The 22,234-nt window shown below is 39.4% G+C and overlaps 1 protein-coding gene across 7 annotated transcripts in view; it reads right to left on the reverse strand.

The window, feature by feature from the left end:
* LOC137611940 (adhesion G protein-coupled receptor L2-like) overlaps nucleotides 1-22,234 on the reverse strand; it is a 101,837-nt gene that overhangs the window by 50,299 nt on the left and 29,304 nt on the right. For all 7 annotated transcript variants that reach the window (XM_068340130.1, XM_068340133.1, XM_068340131.1 and 4 more), the window contains exons 3-5: nucleotides 14,324-14,537; nucleotides 10,785-10,894; nucleotides 6,789-7,589 (exon numbers count right to left, since the gene is read on the reverse strand). In XM_068340130.1, coding sequence (XP_068196231.1) covers nucleotides 6,789-7,589; nucleotides 10,785-10,894; nucleotides 14,324-14,537 — 1,125 coding nt within the window. The remainder of the gene's footprint in view (nucleotides 1-6,788; nucleotides 7,590-10,784; nucleotides 10,895-14,323; nucleotides 14,538-22,234) is intronic.

The raw sequence follows: 22,234 nt of genomic DNA on the forward strand, positions 1-22,234 counted from the left end.
TCTATCTATCTATCTATCTATCAATCAATCCATCCCGGACGAAATTGCACTGCTCAGGCATACATAATGAATAAATACTGGATAAACACCAGGAGAAAAAGAAACACCAACACCACAGGACATACCATAAGACATACACTACACTAACAGACACATGCAGCATTAACAGGACATACACTAAACTAAAATATAAACACTATAAAATAGAATAAAAAGTAAAAGTGAAGATAGCAGGAGGCCCACATGGTAGGTAAGGTACACCCTTCTTACACTGTAAGGCATGTCACCACCTAATGTCACGACATCACAACTCCTTGGCCCCACTACACTGCAGCACATGCTGACATCCCATCTCCTCCCCTCTATTCAACCGCGTGGTGATCTTGCCCCCCCCCCCCCCCGCTCTTCCTGAGAGTCATTGTACCCTCTGATAGCACAAGGCATGAAGGAGGACCTCGGCCTTTCTGTGGGGGCACCGTGTGACAGCAGTCCGCCGCTGAAGGTGGGCCTCATCTCATTTTCATCCCCTTTTCCACCCGAGTAATGTGCTTTTTGTTTCATCTCTTTATCTGTAATGGTTGTGAAGATATTTGGTGGACAACCGAACAGACGAATGAACGGACGAACACAAGAACACTGACAATGACAATACATCACCGCTTTGAAGCGGGATGTAATAAGGCAGTCAGAGACTGCAACATCCCACGACTTAACTTGACCTATTTCCAGGGTAGGTCAGGGTACACTGAAAGTAGTACCTGACAAGTACATAGCCTTGACCTTACAGGTTAGGTCAAAGCTATGCACCATCTTTGACCATAGATCAAAACTAGTTCATACGTAGATCAAAGCACTAGCTTTGCAATGGTTGCGAAGATATTTGGTGGACATACTAATGGACAAATGGACAGAAGGACAGACAAACACACGAACACTGATTACAATTACATCACCGCTTTGAAGCGGGATGTAACAAATACATATCTGTTTAACACAACACCAGGTAATGACCTTGTCAGATGTTGATGCATGCTTTTTATTACATCCCGTGGAGGGGTGATGTATTGTAATTGTCAGTGTTCTTGTGTCCATCCGTCTGTCTATCCACGAAATACCCTTACAACCGTTGCAGATAGAAAGATGAAAGAAACAGCACATTACTCGGGGATGAAAATTAGATCACAACCTTGACCTTGAAAAATAGGTCAAGGTCAAAATTTTCACTTTTATACCTCTTTAGGTACGCATCTCAGAAACATTATGAGATATAATCACAAAACAAGAAGCAACATTATCAGGAAGCTAGAGGCACAAAAATGTGACGTCACGGGATGTTGCAGTCTCTGACTGCCTTTTTTCTTTTGATTTTGAAGAACAGGTTTTCATCCTGTAAGAGCTCTGTGTCCTCCAATAGCATTCAACCAGTAGAGGGGCCATGTCAATTAACAACATCTCTCTCATGAGGCTGTGAAGAAAACTCTTCATGGGCATTCTGACACCAGAAGCATACTGTTGCCATAAGCTGAATAATACCTGTGGCAAATAATGGATTGGTCTGAACACAAATGGCTATCAAAGTGTATGTAAATTAAAACAGAGATAAAAGAAAACCATTATGCAAAATCATTGAGCAAGACATCAGTGATGAAAAATAATTAGTCTTATCACTTTATGGCCCCCCCAAGCACAAACACACACATGCATGCACACACGCACACACAGACACTTATGAATCAGTGAAAAAGATGACAAATAATATTAAACCCTAATTAGATGATCCATGTCCTCGGACATACTGTATGTCAATGCTTTTGCGACTTCAACAACAACTCAATGCAGCCACTTTTACCTCATATTACAAATGAAGTCATTAATTCATCTTCTTCCGCTTCATTCACTGTGGCGGGTCGCGGGGGGCTGGAGCATATCCCGACTGGATAGAATCCAGCTGGAGCTGACTGAGGGTGTGAGGCTAGGGAAACTCCGGGCGTGATGCCAGTGCACCGCGGAGTCACACACAGTTGGCAAGTATACCAACAAACACATTCTATTAGGGAAGAGCATCGACTTGCATCCAATTCGGGAACGTTTCAGGATTTTTAGGATGAATTTGATGATTAAATACAAGGATAATCCCTAGTTGAAATGAAATATCAAATATGGTAAAGATATGGTAGAAATCATCAATATACAAGCAGCTAATCTATACACAGCTATGTTAGCTTAGATTCTCTAAAGAAATCATCAAATTATTTAATTTTTGATTATTGTTGTATGATTAAAAATAAGATTTCGAAATATGTCACAGTATCTGTTCTTCTGTTTTGACAGAGAGTGCCACACAATGTTCAGACAATCTTTTAAGTGGACAAACAAAGAGAGAACATACAGTACATCATCATGACATTAGACTCCTGGTAACTCACAAAAAACTAGAGGCTATAGGGATCAAGTAAAGGAGGATTATTGGGGGTAGACCCTGCAGTGTAGCATCTGGATGATAAGACTTCAAAACAATATCACAATTATTTCAAACATTTTACACTGTCCAGCAAAGCTTTCTGATGTCAGGTTCTACACTTATATGCTAAATGCTCAAAGCTATGAAATTTTATTTTTTGGTGTTCTCTACACTGACATGTGCTCAAACAACTTTTTTTTTTGAGGCAGGCTATGGGACCTACCTGCTGGCTCAGTGTTTGAGTCATCAGTGCTATTTTGGACACACCTATTCTTTATGGACTAACACTACATAGACATGGCAGAGTCTTGTGACTGACCATAACAGTACATCCATCCATCCATCTTCTGAACCGTTTTATCCGCTGTTGTGGGTCATGGGGAGCTAGAGCCTACCCCACCAGGCTTAGGGCGTGAGGCGGGGGAAACTCCCGGCGCGACGCCAGTGCGCCACGGTGTAACACAGAGACAAAGACAAACACTCACCCACACACTCACACCTTAGGTAGATTTGGGACCAGCTAATTAACCTAAAGAACGTGCTCTGAGAAGTGGGAGGAAGAAGGAGAACCCTGAGAGAACCCACGCAGACATGGGGAGAACATGCAAACTTCGCACAGAGCGGGACTCGAACCCAAAACCGCTTTGCTGTGCGGCAACAGTGCTACCCACTGCGTCACCGTGTCGCCCATAACAGTACAACTTATTGATAGATAAAATTAGTGAATATGATTAGAAAATTAAATCAGAAAGGTTTTAACTTGAAATAAATTTTATGGTTAACTTTCCAGTCCAATACCACTTTACATTTTCTGAAATGTCACAATCTTTCTATCTAGCTCATCTCCAGACAGTGAATAAATCTATTTGTTTCAAGCAAACCTACAGATATCTTGACACACTACTGTCATAAAAAAAAAACACAGTGAGCAAGACATGCTTCCCTATGTCTGCGCAGTATATCAATGTGTCTTTATTTGCTGCGCATTTTTAGTTGGACTCAATAACAAGACTGTCTCCAAGGATAAAAATGGTGTAAAAGCCACAGTTGGTCTTTCTGCCTCTTTACCTAGAGTCAGTGCAGATAATTAATGACAGACAAACAAATCCCACAAGACATGAATTTTACATTAGACTGTTAATGTGCACTCACGCTGCTCTCCTTCATTCAAGCATTCATGACGAGAGCACACAGCTTGGCAAGTAAAGGAAAAGTAGCTTTAAAGTATAAAGGGCCACAAGAAAAATCACGTGCAGCACTTAAACAAATGCTACAGAATATTTTATATTTATTATATATTATTTCTTTGATACGGAAAACACTCAAGCCTTCAGGAAATTTTTGTAGGAAACACTGCCTCGCTGGCACTTGTTTTTTTTAAAGAGCAGCAGACAGAAAAAGCTCTGCTGGACATATCCTCTATCTGTGAGGGGAAATTTATGAGCCCTGAAACTGAGAACTGTGAAACAGCAGACAGAGCAGCTACAACCAGACAATCTGAGCCAGGGGAAGGTGGCAAAGCAGGTCAAAATAAAGTCACACACATGCAGACTGAAATATATACTCTATGCACAGATAGAAATACACTCAGAGCAGAAACATTCTGCTGTATGTGCTGATAATGTGTTCTTGAACATTTTTATTCCATATTTGTGTCAGCATTGATCCTTAGCAATGTGGAGAACAATTACTGCTCTTGCAAGTCTCCTGATTTATTTTACTTCAATGTCTGTCTCTTTTGCTAAACATGATGTTTCAGTGGGTGGAAAACAGGCTTAGAGCAAGTGCTAGACGCATCTATAAATGTCCGCTGCTTTTAAGACTCACCTGGAAGCATCGTTCAATTGTTACACAAACAAATCAGATGGGAATGATGTGCATAGCTAGGTTTACCCATAAATATGCCAAAGAAAAGAAAAACAAAATCATCAATGTGATAAATATATTGTGTGTCATGCACAATATGATGTGTTATTTTTAATTTTTTTTTGTATTCCAGATCCGCCCACTTGTGCTACCAGACAGTAGTTTCCCTGACTGGAATGGCCTTTTGGACAAATTTCATGCCTCTTGGCTTTAAGGCCTTGGATCAATGCAAGTTGAAAGACAAATTCAAATTCTCCTTTCTGTACTTGTTGGTTTGAAATACTAGAAGCACTTTGATTGTTTTTTCTGAATTCTCTGGAATGAAATGGTTAATAGCACAGGGACTAAATTATCAGCCTACCTTTACATTTTATAGCAGTGGACAACTAGGTGTGAGAGGTGGGCGTTCAGGGAAATATCTAAGGATGCAGGTACTAATTATTGACCATTGTTGTTTTCTGTTCACAATGCATTTACAGAGCAAAGACATTTTCTGCAAATTATGTGAATTCCAAGGAATGTTATGCAGAAAGATCAATATGTGGCCTGATCTCAGCTAACCACTTCAACTATGGCCGTAATAAAGAAATTTGGAACATTAGAAACACTCTAAAAAGGTAAGGAAAGACTGAAAAGACGACAGGATCAATTATTTTCTGCTTTAATCAATTTGCTTAAACTCCTAATCCTGCTGGTGTGCAGGTGTCACCATAAGATGAGCCTCATAGCAAAGGTTGATGCTTCTGACAAAAAAGGACAAAGATACTCTTTGTGTTACATGATACTCTTCTTTTGTGGTACATGAGTTCCACAAAAGAAAAGAAATATACTAGATTCGGTGTTTCAGGTAACTTCACTCTGTGGTCGATGAATCTTAATGGGTAGAATTAATTTCCTTTATGCTTCAAGTGCCCCTCAGTTTCAAAGAGAGACATTATTTCAGCACCATTAGATTACCCTTCAGAACAGGTTGCTTAATTCAACGCAATATCATGGGCAGCAATAAATTCTAATAGCTACACAGTAAAGAAGTTAAAGGTGTGGAGCTGAAAAAACCTAATAAACAAGAACCAATTATTTTCAAGTGCCATTCACAAAGTCAGGCCTGCTGCTGCTAGCCAAGGCATCTCGAGATGCCTCTCCTTTCCTTCTTGAGTTCAAAATTTTTCAAAATGTTCCCATAAAAACCCACTTAATGATCCAAAGTTACAAGTTCTGCTGCAAAAAAAAAGTTCTGATTGGATCCACATAACACAATAGTGTCAGAAAACAGGCACTTAGAATAATGTCTTAAATCAACCATTATGTTGAACTACATTCCTTGATTAAATTCGCTGTTCCTGCAGTGTATCGTAACTCTAAGCCTATATGGCATTTACGCTATGTTTTCTGAGGCATTACAGCACCTGAAAGAGCACATTAAACCCATTCACTGGAAATGCTCTGTGATGGCCACTTCCCTCTTCTCTGTCAGCCTCTTTTGAGACAAAGAGAGAAATAATGCTAATTCACTTGTTAATTACATTTACATACATAAGGAAACTGAAAAAGCATTTTGCATGGAACGCATTTTTCATATTTCATCTTACTTGAGGTTTTGGCAGCATAGCAAAACAGACAAAAACTTGGTATCCTCTTTGGTATCAAGGTATCATGTGAGAGAAAACAGCAGGAAAACAGACAAAGATATTGACAAAGGGCAGAGTTCAGGAGAGTACAGCTGCCATAAGTGCACACGTCGCTCTTAATGAATCCAATCTAGGATATGAACCCCACCCAAAAATTCAGAAGTTAACAGTCAGAGCCTACTCCAGACCAGAGTTTAAGGACAGCCTTATGCCCTACCATATAAGAAGTCAGGTCAACTGCTTCATTTCTCTTTTCATACAGGCCACTTTGCCTGGCTGAGTGGGGTCACTCAGGTAATTAGGTACATCAGCAGTTTAATATGAGGTCCTTGCCTGATGACACGTTGTTGCCATCAGCACTTCAAGGAATAATTTAAGCCCCTATCCACCTGACAAGATCCTTCACTGTAATTGATCTCTCTTTTCTTGCTAGCTGTTCTTCTAGTATGATTCACCATATGATGTGTAAGTCACACACACAGACAAGGAGGTTTTAAAAATATTATGCCTCAAGATGATCACAATTATTATTTTTGCGAAGTTTATGACAAAGACATGGCATATTTGTAGATAGATTTATATGGAGATTTGATTGGGTCCCAGAGTGAGTATCTTATCTTGCTTCATGTTAAGAAAGACACAGGTTTTGAAGTATTGTGATCCCATTGGGGGCTAATTTATCTCATTTCTGCCTGAAAATGATACTTTCTTTTTCTTTATTACACCTGAATTGCTTCCAAAAGTAAAATTTATCCATCTGTGACACACCGCTGTGTAACCAAACACTAGATTTTCACAAAGACAAGTGACTTAACACATTAAGTAGCGCTCACCTTCAGCAGGATCTGGTGGCCCGAAGTCCAGATCATAGCGCAAGATGTAAAAGTTATTCCACACATATAGCTGGTTGTCCCTGGGGTTGTAATCCACAGCAGTGATGTACTGGTACTGGTTGGGGAATAGCATGTCAGTGTATTCGCCCTGACTTAGCTTGGTATTGTAGATGTAATCAATTTGGCTCCTGCTGGCCTCACTCTCATTTTCCTCATAGGTTGAGCGAACCACGTGTAGCACGCCACACACCATAAAGGCGTTAGAGGCAGAGCGCTTGTCGTATGCAGTCTCCCATGTGGCCTCAAAGCGAAGAGTATAGGGGTTGAGCTGGCTCACCACAATGCGTCCATTGTTCTGCTCCGTGGCGTAGATTACCCACAACCCTCTCTCATCTACCGCCAGGTCAATGTCTGTCTTACCACCCCAGCGGTAAGGTGAGGTGTCATGATAGTTTGCATTATTAACAATAGCCTCACCACTTTTGATGCGAGTGCGCAGGTCAAACTTGACAATGTTGCGAGTGCGTTCCTTGTTGAAGAAGATGGCGCCATCATAGGCTACAAAGCCTGTCCCATCAACACGGTGAGGCAGCTTGTAGGTGGTTGTCTGGCGAACATTTTTGAAATCCTCGAGCGAGGCGTACTCAATGAGGGTGTCAGTGCGGTATGGTGTCCAGGGCATGAAGAATACTTTGTCTCCAGCCTGCAGAGGGTCTTTGCACCAAGACCCTGCTTGCTGCTCTGCCTCAAACAGGAAGGTGGCCTCTCCTACACCCTTCAGAGTCCCTGGACAAATGAAGACTAGTGACAGGGAAGAAAATGAAGCAAATTAAATTAGGTAATATATGTTGCAAAGATATCAAATGAATTTCAAACACATCATTCTGCTGCTGCACAAGTTTAGGACAAAAAAGTCAGTGACTTTGAATTTAGAGGAATCTTTAAACTAGTGCTTTTCTACTACTGCTAATTAATAGGAGAAAAAAACATCCAAATAAACATGTCAGGGATTATTCGGAATGAGAAATGAGAGGTTAGGAGAACTTGCATCTCAAGGGTCTGCTGCTACATCCAACCGGGGTAAAACAACAAAACAAAACAAAAAGGTGAACTGAAAAGGTAAAAATCCTGCAAATGAAATACAGGGAAAATGGGAGAATGGGGGTCACATTTTAAATACCAGCCTATTTCTGATCTGCACTTGGGTATATGGACAAATTGCACATGCAAACTCACAGGACTCAGATTGTAAACTAAAACGATGGCGGACTTCACATCTTGTGAGAAGAGGGAACACATTGTCAATGATGATGGCGACAGCAAAGCAGAAATAAAAGGAAAGTGGAGGTTGGGGAATAACAGTGCTAAAGGATTTTCACCACTTCTGTGGCAAAAGACAAGAGTAACCACTGATGGGTGAGGGAGGTCATGGCATGATTCTTTTAGACAGTTTGAATTCATTGGCTCAAGATAAAAAAAAGACAGTACATTCTTGATTTCTTCTCAAACTTTTTTTTTTTTTGGGTCTGCCCCAATCTCACTCAGCCATCATTGCTATTTCACAACACAGGTTATGGGTGTAGCAAAAGGTGCGTCAAGCAAAATGAGACAACAAGGTGTCAACTACTCATTATTCAAGGGTGTTAACACAAGAGTCCCTGTAACAAATCAACAGCAAACAGTTGACCGGGGATGTCATTTGAATTTCTGTATTGAAATAAATTTGGACTCCATGGGTGCAAACAATCCTCCTATGGGTTTAGCATTAAACGCAACTGACAATCAGGAAGGGGAGGAAACGTGAGGGGAGCTTTACTCAACACCACAGAACAAGGAGCCGGTGGGGGGAGGGGGACCAGACCACTTATTTACCTTTTTGCTCCACTTCTATTTCAGGCATTGGAAAAGAAAGCAAAAAAAGAGTGCAAAAGGAAGAGAAAGGTTATCAGGAGTCAACTAGCAGGTACAAAGAGAAGAATTAGTTGGAGGTCATGACCATGAGATGAACTGCAGGGCTGCTATGTGGAGAAGAGTTTGGAAAAAAGATGGCTTGTTAGTGAAATGGCCTCTCATCCTAGGATGTAAAAACAGACAATTTATGGCTGGAGACAAGTTATGTACTAGGTGTTCCAGTGCATTAAACTTTTCATTCCTACCATCTTTAGCTGCCAACAAAATAATGTATTGGCCACGGTAAAAGCAGAATAAATCCCTTGAAAAATGCTTCCAAGTGTCAGAAGAAAAAATTCTCTTAGTCATATTTAGACGGATAACCCAAGAGTTAGTTTTGGAAGGTTAAGATAGTTCAACCCACATAAACAAATCATAACCTGATCCCAAACTTGCTCGCCCACACGAATGAATAGAACACAGTGCTGATCCTTCAGATCGAACTATTAAATGAGACAAGGAGAACAATAGAACATGAGCTGACTGATGAACAGTTTGCCTAATATGGAGTTTTGTTGGTTAGATTGTTGATACGCTGGAGAGGCTAGAGACAAATGTAAAAGATTGGGAATTGAAAAAATAAGAACAAAGAGGTTAGTCGGGGTGGGGTGAGGGGGGCAGGGGGTAAAAGGTTGGTCTGTTTGAAAGAAGGAAAAAAAGAAGAGAATATTTGTAAAAATGTTTATGAGTCATCAATTAAATCCTAAGCACTTTCACAGGCAGGAATGACGCCTAGAGCCGCTCTTATAAATGACTCTAAAATACCCTTTAAAGGGAAATTCACACAAATCAGATACAACTGAGAGTTTGAAATAGAGCTGGATTGAAATAATTGCTTAGTGGATTTAATTAGACAGTTCACATGGTGAGACACTAAAGCCGATCCATGACCTGAGGAGGAGAATTTGGTTCATCTATGAAAAGACACAGAGACAATTTAACATTATATTCCACTTATATCCTTTGTAATGTGTTATAAATGTACATAGGTGAAACTAAGACCCGCCATGTACTCACTTATTGTTATATTATTGTTATAATATCACCAAAAGATAAAACTCTTATATCAATATAGTGAAATACATTTAGAAAGTCAGTTCATTTTTTTGACCCAGCATAGAGATATTTGATTCTGAGAGTTCTTCCACCTTCAAAACATAATACAAATTGGTGGGATTTTTATGGGTAAAAATGTGCACACAAACCAGAAGGTAAGCATATCACTATTGCTGAATACGATTCTGCTGATGACGTTATTTTTCAGTGATGCGAAGAACACAGACTTTATATGAGAAAGTCTTTCAGCTGTACTGTTAGGAGAATAAATCTCAAATAGGGAAAGGGTTTGTTTGTATTATACCAAACCACTGATCTTAAATATTCTGAATTCATTTTGAAATGTAATTAGCTTCATTTCCCAACTTTTTGTGGGTGACTATTACATGCCGTATAACAAACTCAAAGATTAAATTTCAGTAATTGACCCCACTGAAACACTATGAATGGCAGTCAATGAATGCTCATCCTGCAAACAAATGTCATGTTAAAAATGTCTGCTTAACATGATCCAGTCACAGAACTGTAAAGCTGATTATATATTGATAGGGCATTTATTAAAATTACTGAACAAAAACAACACCTGCATGCATGTTACCCAGATAACTGACACATGTTTCCTTTAAGCCATCTCAAAATTTAAATTGCTTAAAACACTTTAGCCTCTGGACTTGACAAACCTGGATATTTGGCCAAAATTGTTAGCAGCTATCAAAACTTGACCGAAAAGGGAATATCTAAACACACAGACAGTTACAGCCAAACCTAAGGAATGATTGGATTGCATCAGAGATAATTAAATAGGGTTTTTTTTGTAATTAGGTGAAATGACCCTTTAAATTACTTTTAAACCTAATGGTTTCATTCATCACCATTAATGCCTTGCAAATTCGTCCAGTTTCCAGTCTTTAACACACATCTGTCTATTCATCAAACAGCTGGAAAACACACAATAAGAGTTCGGTGTGAGATTTGGATGGCAATACTTACTATAGGGAACACATTCATACTGGACCTCTAAGTACTTGTAGGTGCCAGGGCATGGATCAGGAAAGACATCAGAGCCAGTGACAACCACACACTGCGTACGGTTGTTGCACCTAGGAAAAAAAGAAGATTGACCAGAGATTTCATCATGACTCCCCACAGCAAGAGTACTCGGCAAAGACAACATTAATAGTGCAGAGGGCGGAAGATAATTGCTACAGCTGCAAAGAAATAGATGAAATTCCAGCCAGGAGTCTTACTTGAGCATTCTAGTTTAAACCTTGACAAAAAGAGAGGAATAAAAGCATTAAGGAAAAGTACAAATATGTCAGTGACAGCGCTGCTACAGGCATGTTGGGTATTAGAGACGGTGTTTTATTTCACTGCATCTTCATACTGCTATGAGAGGGACAACATTCATTAAAACACATATGACAAATTCCATGCATTAGATTGGAATGGAAGCCTCTATTCTAGGAGAATAGGGAAGCTCCTCTGGACAAGCTCCCTCTATAAAAGAGTATGGATGGAAAGGGTGAAAAAATAAAACAGCAAAGGACCGTATTGGAGCCAGTTTCCCCCTATGCAGTATTTACTCCATTTCAATTAAGCTCACTTGATGCCAAGGGATTAAGAATCACGTCAGCAGCCAGAGAGACACAAAGAAAAAATGGACACCAAAATAAGACAGTTTGCAATACAGAGATAAATATTTCAGGATCAATCAAGCAGGTTGAAAAAAACAAGGGGGTTGTGTTGCACAACAGCCACTAAAACCTTAACTGAATAAAATCTATATGTGTCTACTACTAATCTGACTTGAAACCCACCTATACATTCTTCTAACAAAATCTTTCTGCTAAAACTAATAGATTATTAAATCTCATATATTAATGAAAGGGTGCAAGGTCCATTATGAAGTGAACAAACAGCATCAGCATCACCAGTGATGCTTAAACATCATTGACAATATAGTGCCAGCTGCACTTAAGAGATTGTCTTTTATGACTCCACTGCAGTGAGGGAGACGAGTAACAGCGTTGAAAAGTGACTGACAGCAGATGAGAGCTCTACAAATGCACCCCGAGATATTCTATTTAATTCATTGTTCGGAATTCACGAGTTTGAATGACACTAGTTTCAAACAGTATAAAGTACATTTACTCAAGTATTTATTTATAGTTTTGAAATAAAATAATAAATAAAACAGGAAAATCCTGTTTTCCATTCCACTACATTCAAGCCACAGACATAGTAGAAGAGGTAACAATCAGCAGATCTGATTGGTTCCTTTTATAGAAGAGTCATCTGAAGATGACAATGCAGCGCTTATTTGAAGATCCAGAAGATGTGGAGCAACATTAGCATTCACTTGGAGTCCAATAATCCTCTTTTAGCTCCATGTCCTGAGGAACATAAATGACTCGTTAGTGGCTAAATGCTCTCTGGCCAGTTGCTAGTTGTTTCTGCTGTTGCCGATGCTGAAAAAGGTAGCGTGCAGTTAGTTCATATAAATCTCGTCACTGAAAACAGCAGGAAAAAAGGTAATGAACAACGAGCTGAAAGACACAAAAGTTTCAAAGGTACTCTTTTAACATCAAAAGATCAATATATGTCTTCCACTGCTGCTAATTTTGTTCAGCTTGTCCACAAAGTGACAATAATTCAATAATTCATAGATGCTTCTACTTTTTGAGAAATTATATGTTAGTAAGCATTTCAGCAAGCTAGTGCATGGAGTCAAGGACATGAACATTAATAGATTAGCATGCAAATCCTGCTCAGATCTCATTGTTCATTCAGTGCAGAGTTTGAGTAAATCAGTGAAGTAAAGAATGAAAAAGTACCCGGCATGTTTTTGATGATTTACAAAAACAAATATGTATGATTTTGGTGTAACATGGTCAGAGAATAAGGGACCATTTATTTTACTGTAAGAACGCAACAGTCTTATTTGAATTATCTTCTTTGATGAGTTTTTATATCAACAAAAGTGTAAAATACAGCAGCGAAGGGAGCCAAAGAGGGCCCAAGGTCAGACATGACATCCATTTACAATACATCTCTGAGGGAACAATCACCTGAATATTAAAGAGCCTCTATCCTCCAAACACTTTTCATCCAGTCGCTTTTTTTTGTCAGAAAATAGGAATTGTACTTGACAGATGACGCAAAGCTTGTTGAAAATCAAGCCATTTAGTTCCGGTCTGGTTGTTTTTGTTGTGAGACAGGGGCTGCGGATGAACACTTTTTTTGTCACAAATACCTCAGCAACAACACCAGCACTCTGGTGTACTTCCTTCTCCCTGGTCTTTTTAATTTGTTTGTTTATCCATCTGTGGTTCTATTATCCTTTCTAATCTTCCTTTACATTTGCAGTACGTATTTACTTAATGTGTCGTTGTTTAAACATTCACCTCATTTTACTTTGCTGCAGGTCGAAGGACTACTTCAAGTCTCCTGAAGTTTAGCTCTAACATCCCTGGTTATCACATCAACATTAATTATGGTCAGGAGCCCATTTTGTCTAATCTGAATCATGAGAATAATTCTGGTTAAGGGCTTCCCAAAGCTTTCCTTTGCACACCATCTCCAGGGACTCTTCAATGGAGATGATTTTGAAGCACAGATTCTGCAACCGAGAGGCAGATTTTTCGCACACAATGCAGAAGGTTGTAGTCAAAATGGAGCATGGACACTGTCAGCAACATGTTAGTATATGAGAGTACTGGGACTCAGCTGTAAATATAGAATGTCAGAGTAAGACAAGAACATTTGATCTATTCCTGAGCTATTCTGTTGTGCTGCATCTCATGGGACTAAGAAAACAGAAGTGAATAAAGCGAGGAGAGGCCCAGAGGTGTATGATGGTAGGCGATGATCCTCAGAAGCCAGCTTAAAGGGGAAGCAGGTTAGAAGATGAACTGTGCTGATTACTATTTATGAACAGTATATCCGATACCATTTAAAAAACCAAAACTCTAAGGCTAAATATCAGTCAAATCGGATTGCTGCCGTGCCATCTTTGACAAGTAGCATCTTGTGAAATGGATAATGGGCATAACTCACTGTCTGAGGAGAAACCAGTGTGTATATGCATAGAAACTAAGCAAGGCCAATGTTCATGATAGTACATTTAGAGGGTGTTCATGTGACGGCAACAATAAAGCACAGCTGGTGTAAAAGAGCTGGATGTCAATTCTTAACCGTCATACAATAATCTGCTGTCCTATTTCCTCAAATGTCAGAATCCATCAACCTCCATCAATTCATCCTTCAATTTTCTGGAAGATGAGACGACTGTAATCTTCTTGTATTCAGCCTCTTCAGCCACCTTGTGTGTCATGGGTGCTGCTGGAGTCTATTCCCGCTAGCTATCGGAGAGAGGTGAGGTACACTTCTCCACCAATAACTTTTAGTCAATAATATGTGGTACCATCTTAAGTTTGAGATGTTGAATGACTGTTTTATTTCTTTGTGAGTACAGCTCACCTACTAGTTATGTTTGTGGACTCTGATACCTCCTCTCCCCAGAATTTTACCTTTGTGATATAATCTTGTAGGCATCAGGGAGATAGCAGTTGATGTTCTCCATCTGGAACGGGTCAGCGTCACAGATCTTGTCGTCAGTTCGGCCGTAGTTTGCTGTCTCAATCATAATGACATCACTCCCTGGGCAGCGGAGATCAATAGCATATCCTTCACATGAAAGCTCTCTCCTGACCAGCCCAAAAGGCAACGCTGCACGGCTGAACCCTGACAGGAGACAGAGTGGAATCTTTAGGCAGATGATAAAATGAATGAGTGGACAGTGGTGACTTGTTTAATACAGTAAGACCACACATCATGCAGTAAAAAAATCACTGGCACAACATAAATAGGCAACAGCAGTCCAATGTTTACCACAGTTTAAACAGACGGGCCATTACATGCAATACAGGAATGGGGAAAAACGAAGTAATTCATCGCACTGCGGTCTTGGATGTAGGCTAAGGCATTGAATTTAAGTCACTGGAGACCAGTGGTATCTTCATAAATTCTAGAGCAAACAGAAAGGTTACAAAGACATCAGTAAGGTCTCCACAGAGAAAACATCCATCATAGAGCTAAACATATCTAGACTGAGAAAAGCTCGTTTTATAGCTGGACAAACTCCTTTGTTTCTTTTACTTTACTTGCTCTGTAGAGAAAGATAGAGAAATATGCAATCCTGGCAGAATGGGATTTAATATAATCCATTTTACAGTGTCTGCAATCAAAGAGTTGGGAGTCCACACAGGAGGAAAAATCTGTACATGGAACACAGTTGACAGGAGTGCAGCCAGACAGCCCTACTTTAGGGGGAAATGAACCATTTGACAGAAATAATGCATATCTGCAGATATTTTGATTTTTAATGACAGACGAAAGAATGATAGAAAAAGAAACCTATTTTCTGGAGTTAAGGCCGGCCAAAGAAAAAAAAAATTTTTAAGAGAACAATTACGTAAAATCTAAGTGGCACATGCAAATGTGTTACATTTAACTGTCAATAATCTCCATTGTTTGTGGCATAGCAGGTCCCCTAGGTCCCCCATTTCTATCTGCACTTCTCTGTGCTAATTAGCCCTCCTTTCTGTCTGTTACCTTTTCCATGCTCCCTTTGCCTCCCAAGCATTGTCATGTACTAATGCTTACCACCCTGGGTTCACTTAGCTCCTCACTCTAATTATCCTCACTCTTTTTGACAGTCAGAGCCTGACACAATTAGCATTGTTTGAAGTTCTTAAAGTAGAAGCGATTCCAGGCTGAAATTCCCACACTGAAACCCCCGACCAACATATCTGCTATTCATTTCATCCTGCTGTGCCTGGCTCTGTTCTAATGATATTCCATGTCACTCTGTTCATGTCACACCAGCACCAGACAAAAAAAAACCCAAAAACACATCTTGAAAAGAAACACTGTTGAGAAGAGAGAAAGGTGTTGCAGTATTTGCAAGCTTCTGCAAATACTAGAAGAGAAGGAAATTGGGTTTATATAGATCAGCTCAAAAAAACACAAAAAATGCAATTAACAGAGTTTTAAAACCTTGACTTGAAAGGCAGTTTTCACTTAAAAAACCTTCATGAACACACACAGGCACGTGCACTCTGCCTTAGTAACCTCCTTTCTCTGACCGTCCATCAACTGCCCATCCATCAAACCAGTATGGTACGATGGCATTCTGTTGTGAGCAGAGGCTGAGCAATTGATTAGACTTGTGTCTTGCCCTCCTTCTTTTTTGCTTGTATAGATCTCTCTGGTCATAGGCTAACACTTCATCAATTAGGGGGAGTATCAAGGCTGGACGGCAGGCTAAAGAACAAATTGCTTCTCCTCCAAAGAAAGGATAGCCGCAACCTCATTACTGTTCTCTTGTCACATTGTAATAGGCCAAGTAATGAAAATGCTGTCTAAAAGTTCAAATGTGTATGTAGTATTATTGTCATTTGTGGAAAGATAAAGTGATGTGTACTAGAGAAGGTATATTTTTGGGGGACTTAACTGACCGTTGCATATGATCTAGAGTTGAAGGACTGCTTAAGTGAAAAATAAAGTCAGTTTTTTGTTGTTTTGAATTTTTAGTAATTTTTTGTCTTTTACAACCCTTATAATGTTCCTTTTTTCTCTACGGTGTAGTAAAACCTGGGACCTATCTTTCATTTAATTTCTTTAAACTGTTTCAAACTCTTGGGTGAAGTGAAGTATGTTTCTGTTTTTGTTTTTTTATCAATGAGCTACTTGTAGCCCATTCCAGCTGTGTGACACCTCATATTTTCTCTACGTTGTTTTGGCATTTAACTACTTGGCTGACAACCTGTGAGTAACCGTCTTTATGGTCTGTACTCTGGACTAAATGGCAAAGCTTGCCTGACCGCCCTGTCTGTATGATACTTCCCTTATCCCCAGACATCTGCAGGGTTATAGCAGTGTGCACAAATGCCTGTGTCTTGGGGGGCTTTGGAAAGCTTTTCATCTCAAGTTCTGTTCTTTGTTTGACTGCTCAAATTTGTAGAAGATGAAGACTGCGACAGACGGCCACCAGCTGCAGGGAAAGCAAACTCAAGAAAACTACAGGAAGAATCCATAACACAATTCCTGTTCATATGTGTCTAAGGGAAAGAGAAAAAACAGAGCTGTGCTTTGTTCCCAATGTCAAATTAAACAACCAGTAAGGAAGCATGTTATTTACTAAAGATTTAGCCAAAATTGCAAAGATAACCACTTTGACTGTATTCCCAATTCCATGACAAGAGACTGTATCTTGCATTTTGGTCAGTGAGTAACTGTGAGGTAACTGGCTTTTCAGATTCCTCTCCCATATCCTGCCTTATAAGCCTTCTATTGAGCTCAAAAGAGCAAAGCAGTAGCCAGGTCCTTTTCTCCATATGTATCATCCTGAAGTCTTCTACTTCTCTAGTAGACAGCCCATAATTCCCTGGCAACAACCTGCATCTCATAATGCATATGTTGTTTTCTAGCAACACCCCTGAATCTGGAAGTGTCACTGTGGCACAGATGGGTGCATCTGAAACCATACACAGAATTACACACTGTGGCTTTTTGAACCCTGGAGATTAAATGAAAAGATAAAGGAGGTTTTACTGCCATGATATTGCCATTTGACAATTGCAAGTGCCAGAACACCACATACAGGTTGAAGTTGTGCAGTAGTTAAAAATCTTCAATCCTTCTAAACTGTTCAGTGATACGACATCAGACAGTTGGAGTTGGAACTGGAGGAATGTTTGAATAATAAAGGAAAAAAGAAAAAAAAACTGGGCCATTTTTGGAGGGCAGACAGAGTGGTAAAGGCTGGCACAGACAGAGAGCAAAGGCATTAGTTGACGCTTGTCATCCTCCATTAAGGTTCCTTTGATTGGCCTTTGTGGTCCTGGATACGGCAAACAGCTGCATGCAAATAGCCCTGTTTCCCCAAGGCTGGCCCCCATTGTTCTGAGTTTGGGCTTGACAGGGATGCTTTCTTTGCAGCATAAAGGAGGCTGTAGCCTTTAGTCAAATAAAAGTGTCCCTACTACGGTCACAGCAGGAGCACTTCAAGACTGTTTGTATTTAAAGGTTGTTTTATTCTTGATACTACTGGTAGCCAACATTTTTCGAAGAAAGAGCAGATCTTAGAGTCAAGCTTTTTCTCCAACAGCAGGAGATGCCTCCATAATCCAACATCCGAAGTGGCATTGTGGTCCTACAGTATGTTTTTCTCTGGTGAAGTAAAGATTTTCAAGACAGTGGCAGTGTTTGGGCTCTTTTGTCCTGGTTCTTTGTTCTGTACTGCAATATTTTTAATCTGTTCAGTGGAATATTTTGAGTAATGGCCAAGGAACAAAAATATCTTAAAAATATATATATTCATGAGACCACTGCGGCAAACCTTTTATGTATTAAAGAAAATAAAAAAAACTATTCATATACCTAAAAAAGTTTAATACTAAGATGAATCCAGCAGTTAAAGGACCGCACTCAAAAATTTCCATTTCAATGTGTAATTTCTTTGTGATACATCTGGCGTTGCAACCTAAAAAGTGTGACAAGTTCCCAAATGCAGTACATGACCGCCCATAAGAAGTGAGAGACACACAGGGGTGAGGTGGGAGATGAGAAAGGAGATTTGGGATTTTGAGATTTGCAAAATAACACCTCCTTTTCAAATACAGACAACATCCTGAGAACTCACTATGACACAACAGCTCACATTTCATTACAATAGTTGAAACGCAGTAAAACATTGAAAATCTAGTTGGACATATGGCACCATTTCCCATGACACTTTAGTCCTTGCTCTCATCCACCTTGCTGGGAATTGTTTCTAAAGACAGTGTCAGACAAGACCACAAACCCTGGGGCTATGCCCGCCTTTCCCAGACAACTGCTATCAGACACTCTTGATTCCGATATAAGTATTCTAAAATAGAAACTGGCAATATGGGACTGAGTCCATTTGTGGTTAGATGAAGCGCTCTGAGTCATATCTCTTTTCTCTTTCTGGTGATGGTCATGAATTCAGTGTTGTCACCTCAAACTCTAAGACACCATTTATATTGAAGCCCAGGTTTGGCATATTTTCTTCACTAAACGATGCATTTGCGAGAGGAAAGAAACATTTGTGACATGTTAACACTAGTGTCCTTGAAGGGATTAATAGGAGAGAATTTCTCATGCTTTCATTTTTGTCAGGTTAAAAATGATAAACGGTGCTGCTGACACTAAACTCCTTAGGTGCGTTCAAAAGAACAGTAAGATCCAAAAGTCCTGAAGAGCTATTTCCAACCTTTGATTAACATGATCAACTCAAAAAACTACACACAGTAATAATTAGCCAGATCAATAGTCAATCACATTCTTATCAATACAGATCAAGTAGAACCGCAGGCTAATAAAAATTATTAAATGTCTAAAATAATAATGATAAAATTAATAGTAATGTATTACATCCCACTACAAAGCGGTGATGTATTGTAATTGTCAGTGTTTATGTGTTTGTTCATTCGTTCTTTCGTCCGTTACTATGTCCACCAAATATCTTCGCAACCACTGCTGATAGAAAGATAAAACAAAAAACACATTACTTGGGCCGCAAAGGGGATGAAAATGAGATGCTGCAAATTTCAACTTTTGTACACTCACAAACAGGATAAGATAGAAAAGACGAGGGAGAAGGCCAGTGTAAGACCATAGATCAAAGCTAGTGCTTTGATCAGTGACACTAGGTCAGAGCACTAGCTTTGATCTTTGACCTACGTAAGGGTAAAATTTTGAATTCAGGGGTGTTCTAGTTGTAATTGTAGAGATTTAACCAAGTGGTTAAATTTTATACATATAAAAATTAAACCAGCTGGTAATTTGCCTAACCAAAGAGTTAGCTTGTTTGACTAGGTGGATAATTACTAATTACAGTAATCCCTCACACATTCGCGCATCAACATGAGAGAAGAGGATGTGAGAGAAGAGGAAGCAGAGGGCGGGGTTAGATGGAGGCAATTGATTCGCTGTGGCGACCCCTGAAGGGAAAAGCCGAAAGGAGAAGAAGTTTAGAGTGTGGGAAAAGGTAATACAGATATAAGGTGGTTTAATATCAGTATAGGGATGGTTCATAAACGTTTAAATTACTGTGAATAATAAAATAAATAGTTCGTCGCTCTATCGCGGAATTTCGTTTTTACGGGTGGTTCCTGGAACGTATCAACTGTGAGTAACGGGGGTTCACTGTAAATAACTAATTCCTGTTGCTACTACCTTTGTTCTCTGTTCAGGTACTGCAACCTTTGAAAGAATGCTATCTTTGAAATGAACTGGCCTTGTCAAACCACCATGACACATTCAGCCTTTCAAAGCAGCCACCATAGGATGTGACCTCTGCATTGAGATACAGCTCTGCTGCGGGTTCTTGAACAAAACTGAGAGGCAAACTTGTAATAATATTAATGTAAAATTACATTACATTTTAAACAAATTTTTAAAAAGCTGACAAGATTAGTCTTTCTTTTAAAAAATTTTTTGACACTCCCCCCCCCACCAATTTTCTCAAAATATCTGGCATAAACATCCAGTTTTGATATTGCAGAAACCACAGAGTGCAGTTACACAGCATGTGGAGAAAGTTAATTATTTTGGCTGAGCAGAACAGCCAGCTCAGTTGCTGAAGACTGCAGCTGAGGGACTGAGAGGTGGAAAAAAGAACATGTAAGGTCTAATGACTATCTCAATGTGGCCACAAAATCTAGGTTTCTTTCTCCATTGATTGTTTGCGGGACCTCTGACCTTGTCAGAACACATGATAGTAAACCAGTAAGAAAAAAGTGAAATATCCACTGATGCAAAGAGGGTCAGTGCTTAAAATAAGTCACAGTAACAAGCAATTCTGTTGAAGACATGTTACCAGATGCAGTGTCTTCTTTTGTCAAACACGTCTATCTGATTAAAGAAAAGTATAATTTGACACCTTGTATTGTCTATTAAGAAAACAACTCTTTCATAAAGATACAAATAACTGTCACAGAGGCTAAATATTTTAAAGAAAAAATGTTCAACTTGGAAGATGAAAGACCTATATGCTCCCAGGAGAGAACCATTTTGACAGAATTAGTTCATTGCTAGTTCATTATATAAAATATTATTGCTTGCTTTTGAGTAGACTTGATGAAACATGCAGAAAGAGCAGTTAAAGGATCTGCTTTGAATGATGTTAAGTCCTCTCAAAGTCCACTGTAGCGCTGAACCTGAACTTAGACATCCTCTCGAGGGGAAAATCCCCCTAAGCATAAGTCAGGTGCCTCTCTCAAAAATGGGTATGTGGAGAAGAAGTAGAGAATACGGCTTTGTGTCTACCAAATCTGTGCAGTTTTGTTCTAGCTTGAGTTGATGCAGTTGTATGACTGATGTGGTGCTCATGTAGTCGAGATTGTGTAGTACAATTTTTGTATTTGTTTTGTCATGAAGCAATGTTCCTGAATTTCATTCCAGTGCAAAAAAATTCTGAGGCATTCATATATGCTTTTAACTTTAACTATGAAAGATTAAAGAAAGAATGAATGATATTAAACTATTATTTTAATGAAATTCAGGCACCATCTATCCAATGCAATTTAACCAATAAACAAATAAAGTGTTTCACCAGGTTTTATTGCTTGTGCTTTCACTGTACTACAATATTTGTGTATGCATCTGTTTCCAGGTTACTGCATTCAATATATGCAATGGTAGAGTCTCACAGACTCAAGGCTCACAAGCTACACTGGCATCACCACCACAAAGATGCACTGCTGGTATATTTACTGCCTGCTGATGGTTGTGCAAGCTGTTGCAATGTCAGATAATTGACCACATCTATCTATCTATTTATCTATCTATCTATATTCACTGTGGGGCTGATGCTTTGGTTTTCTGACTAATTGGCAATACCAAAATGCAAATGGTGGGAATGTTTTGTTGGGTGAGAATCAGTCATAAAAGCATTGTAAAAATGAAAGATATTTATTCTGAAAAGATCCCGAGTTATGATTTAGAATTGTAAGACATACAGATCTCAGAGATTTACCAGGACACCACAGGAAAATAAGACATCCAGAAACATCAAATGGAAATAACTATCAACTTTGTCTGGAACACTGACCACTTTGATTGGCTTCACTGTGATGACCTTGCCCCATTCCTTTCTACTTGCATTCTGGTCATTGCAAGCCGAAAACAAACTGATAAGAGATGCACAGATGGGAAGATCTTGACATACGGTTTCCTGCCCCTCATCTTTGATGAGGCCATTGTAACCCGCACACTCAACGGGAATGCTTGCAACAAAAGGGGGTCAATACAGATAACGTAAGGCAAACAAAAACGTCCTCTGTGCGCCACTGTTTCTTTGACTTTTTCTTGCAGCGTACTTATTCAATTTCCTGCACGGCAGGAGACGGTTT

This window comes from Antennarius striatus, chromosome 18 (genome assembly GCF_040054535.1).
Source record: "Antennarius striatus isolate MH-2024 chromosome 18, ASM4005453v1, whole genome shotgun sequence".
Classification (NCBI taxonomy): domain Eukaryota; kingdom Metazoa; phylum Chordata; class Actinopteri; order Lophiiformes; family Antennariidae; genus Antennarius; species Antennarius striatus.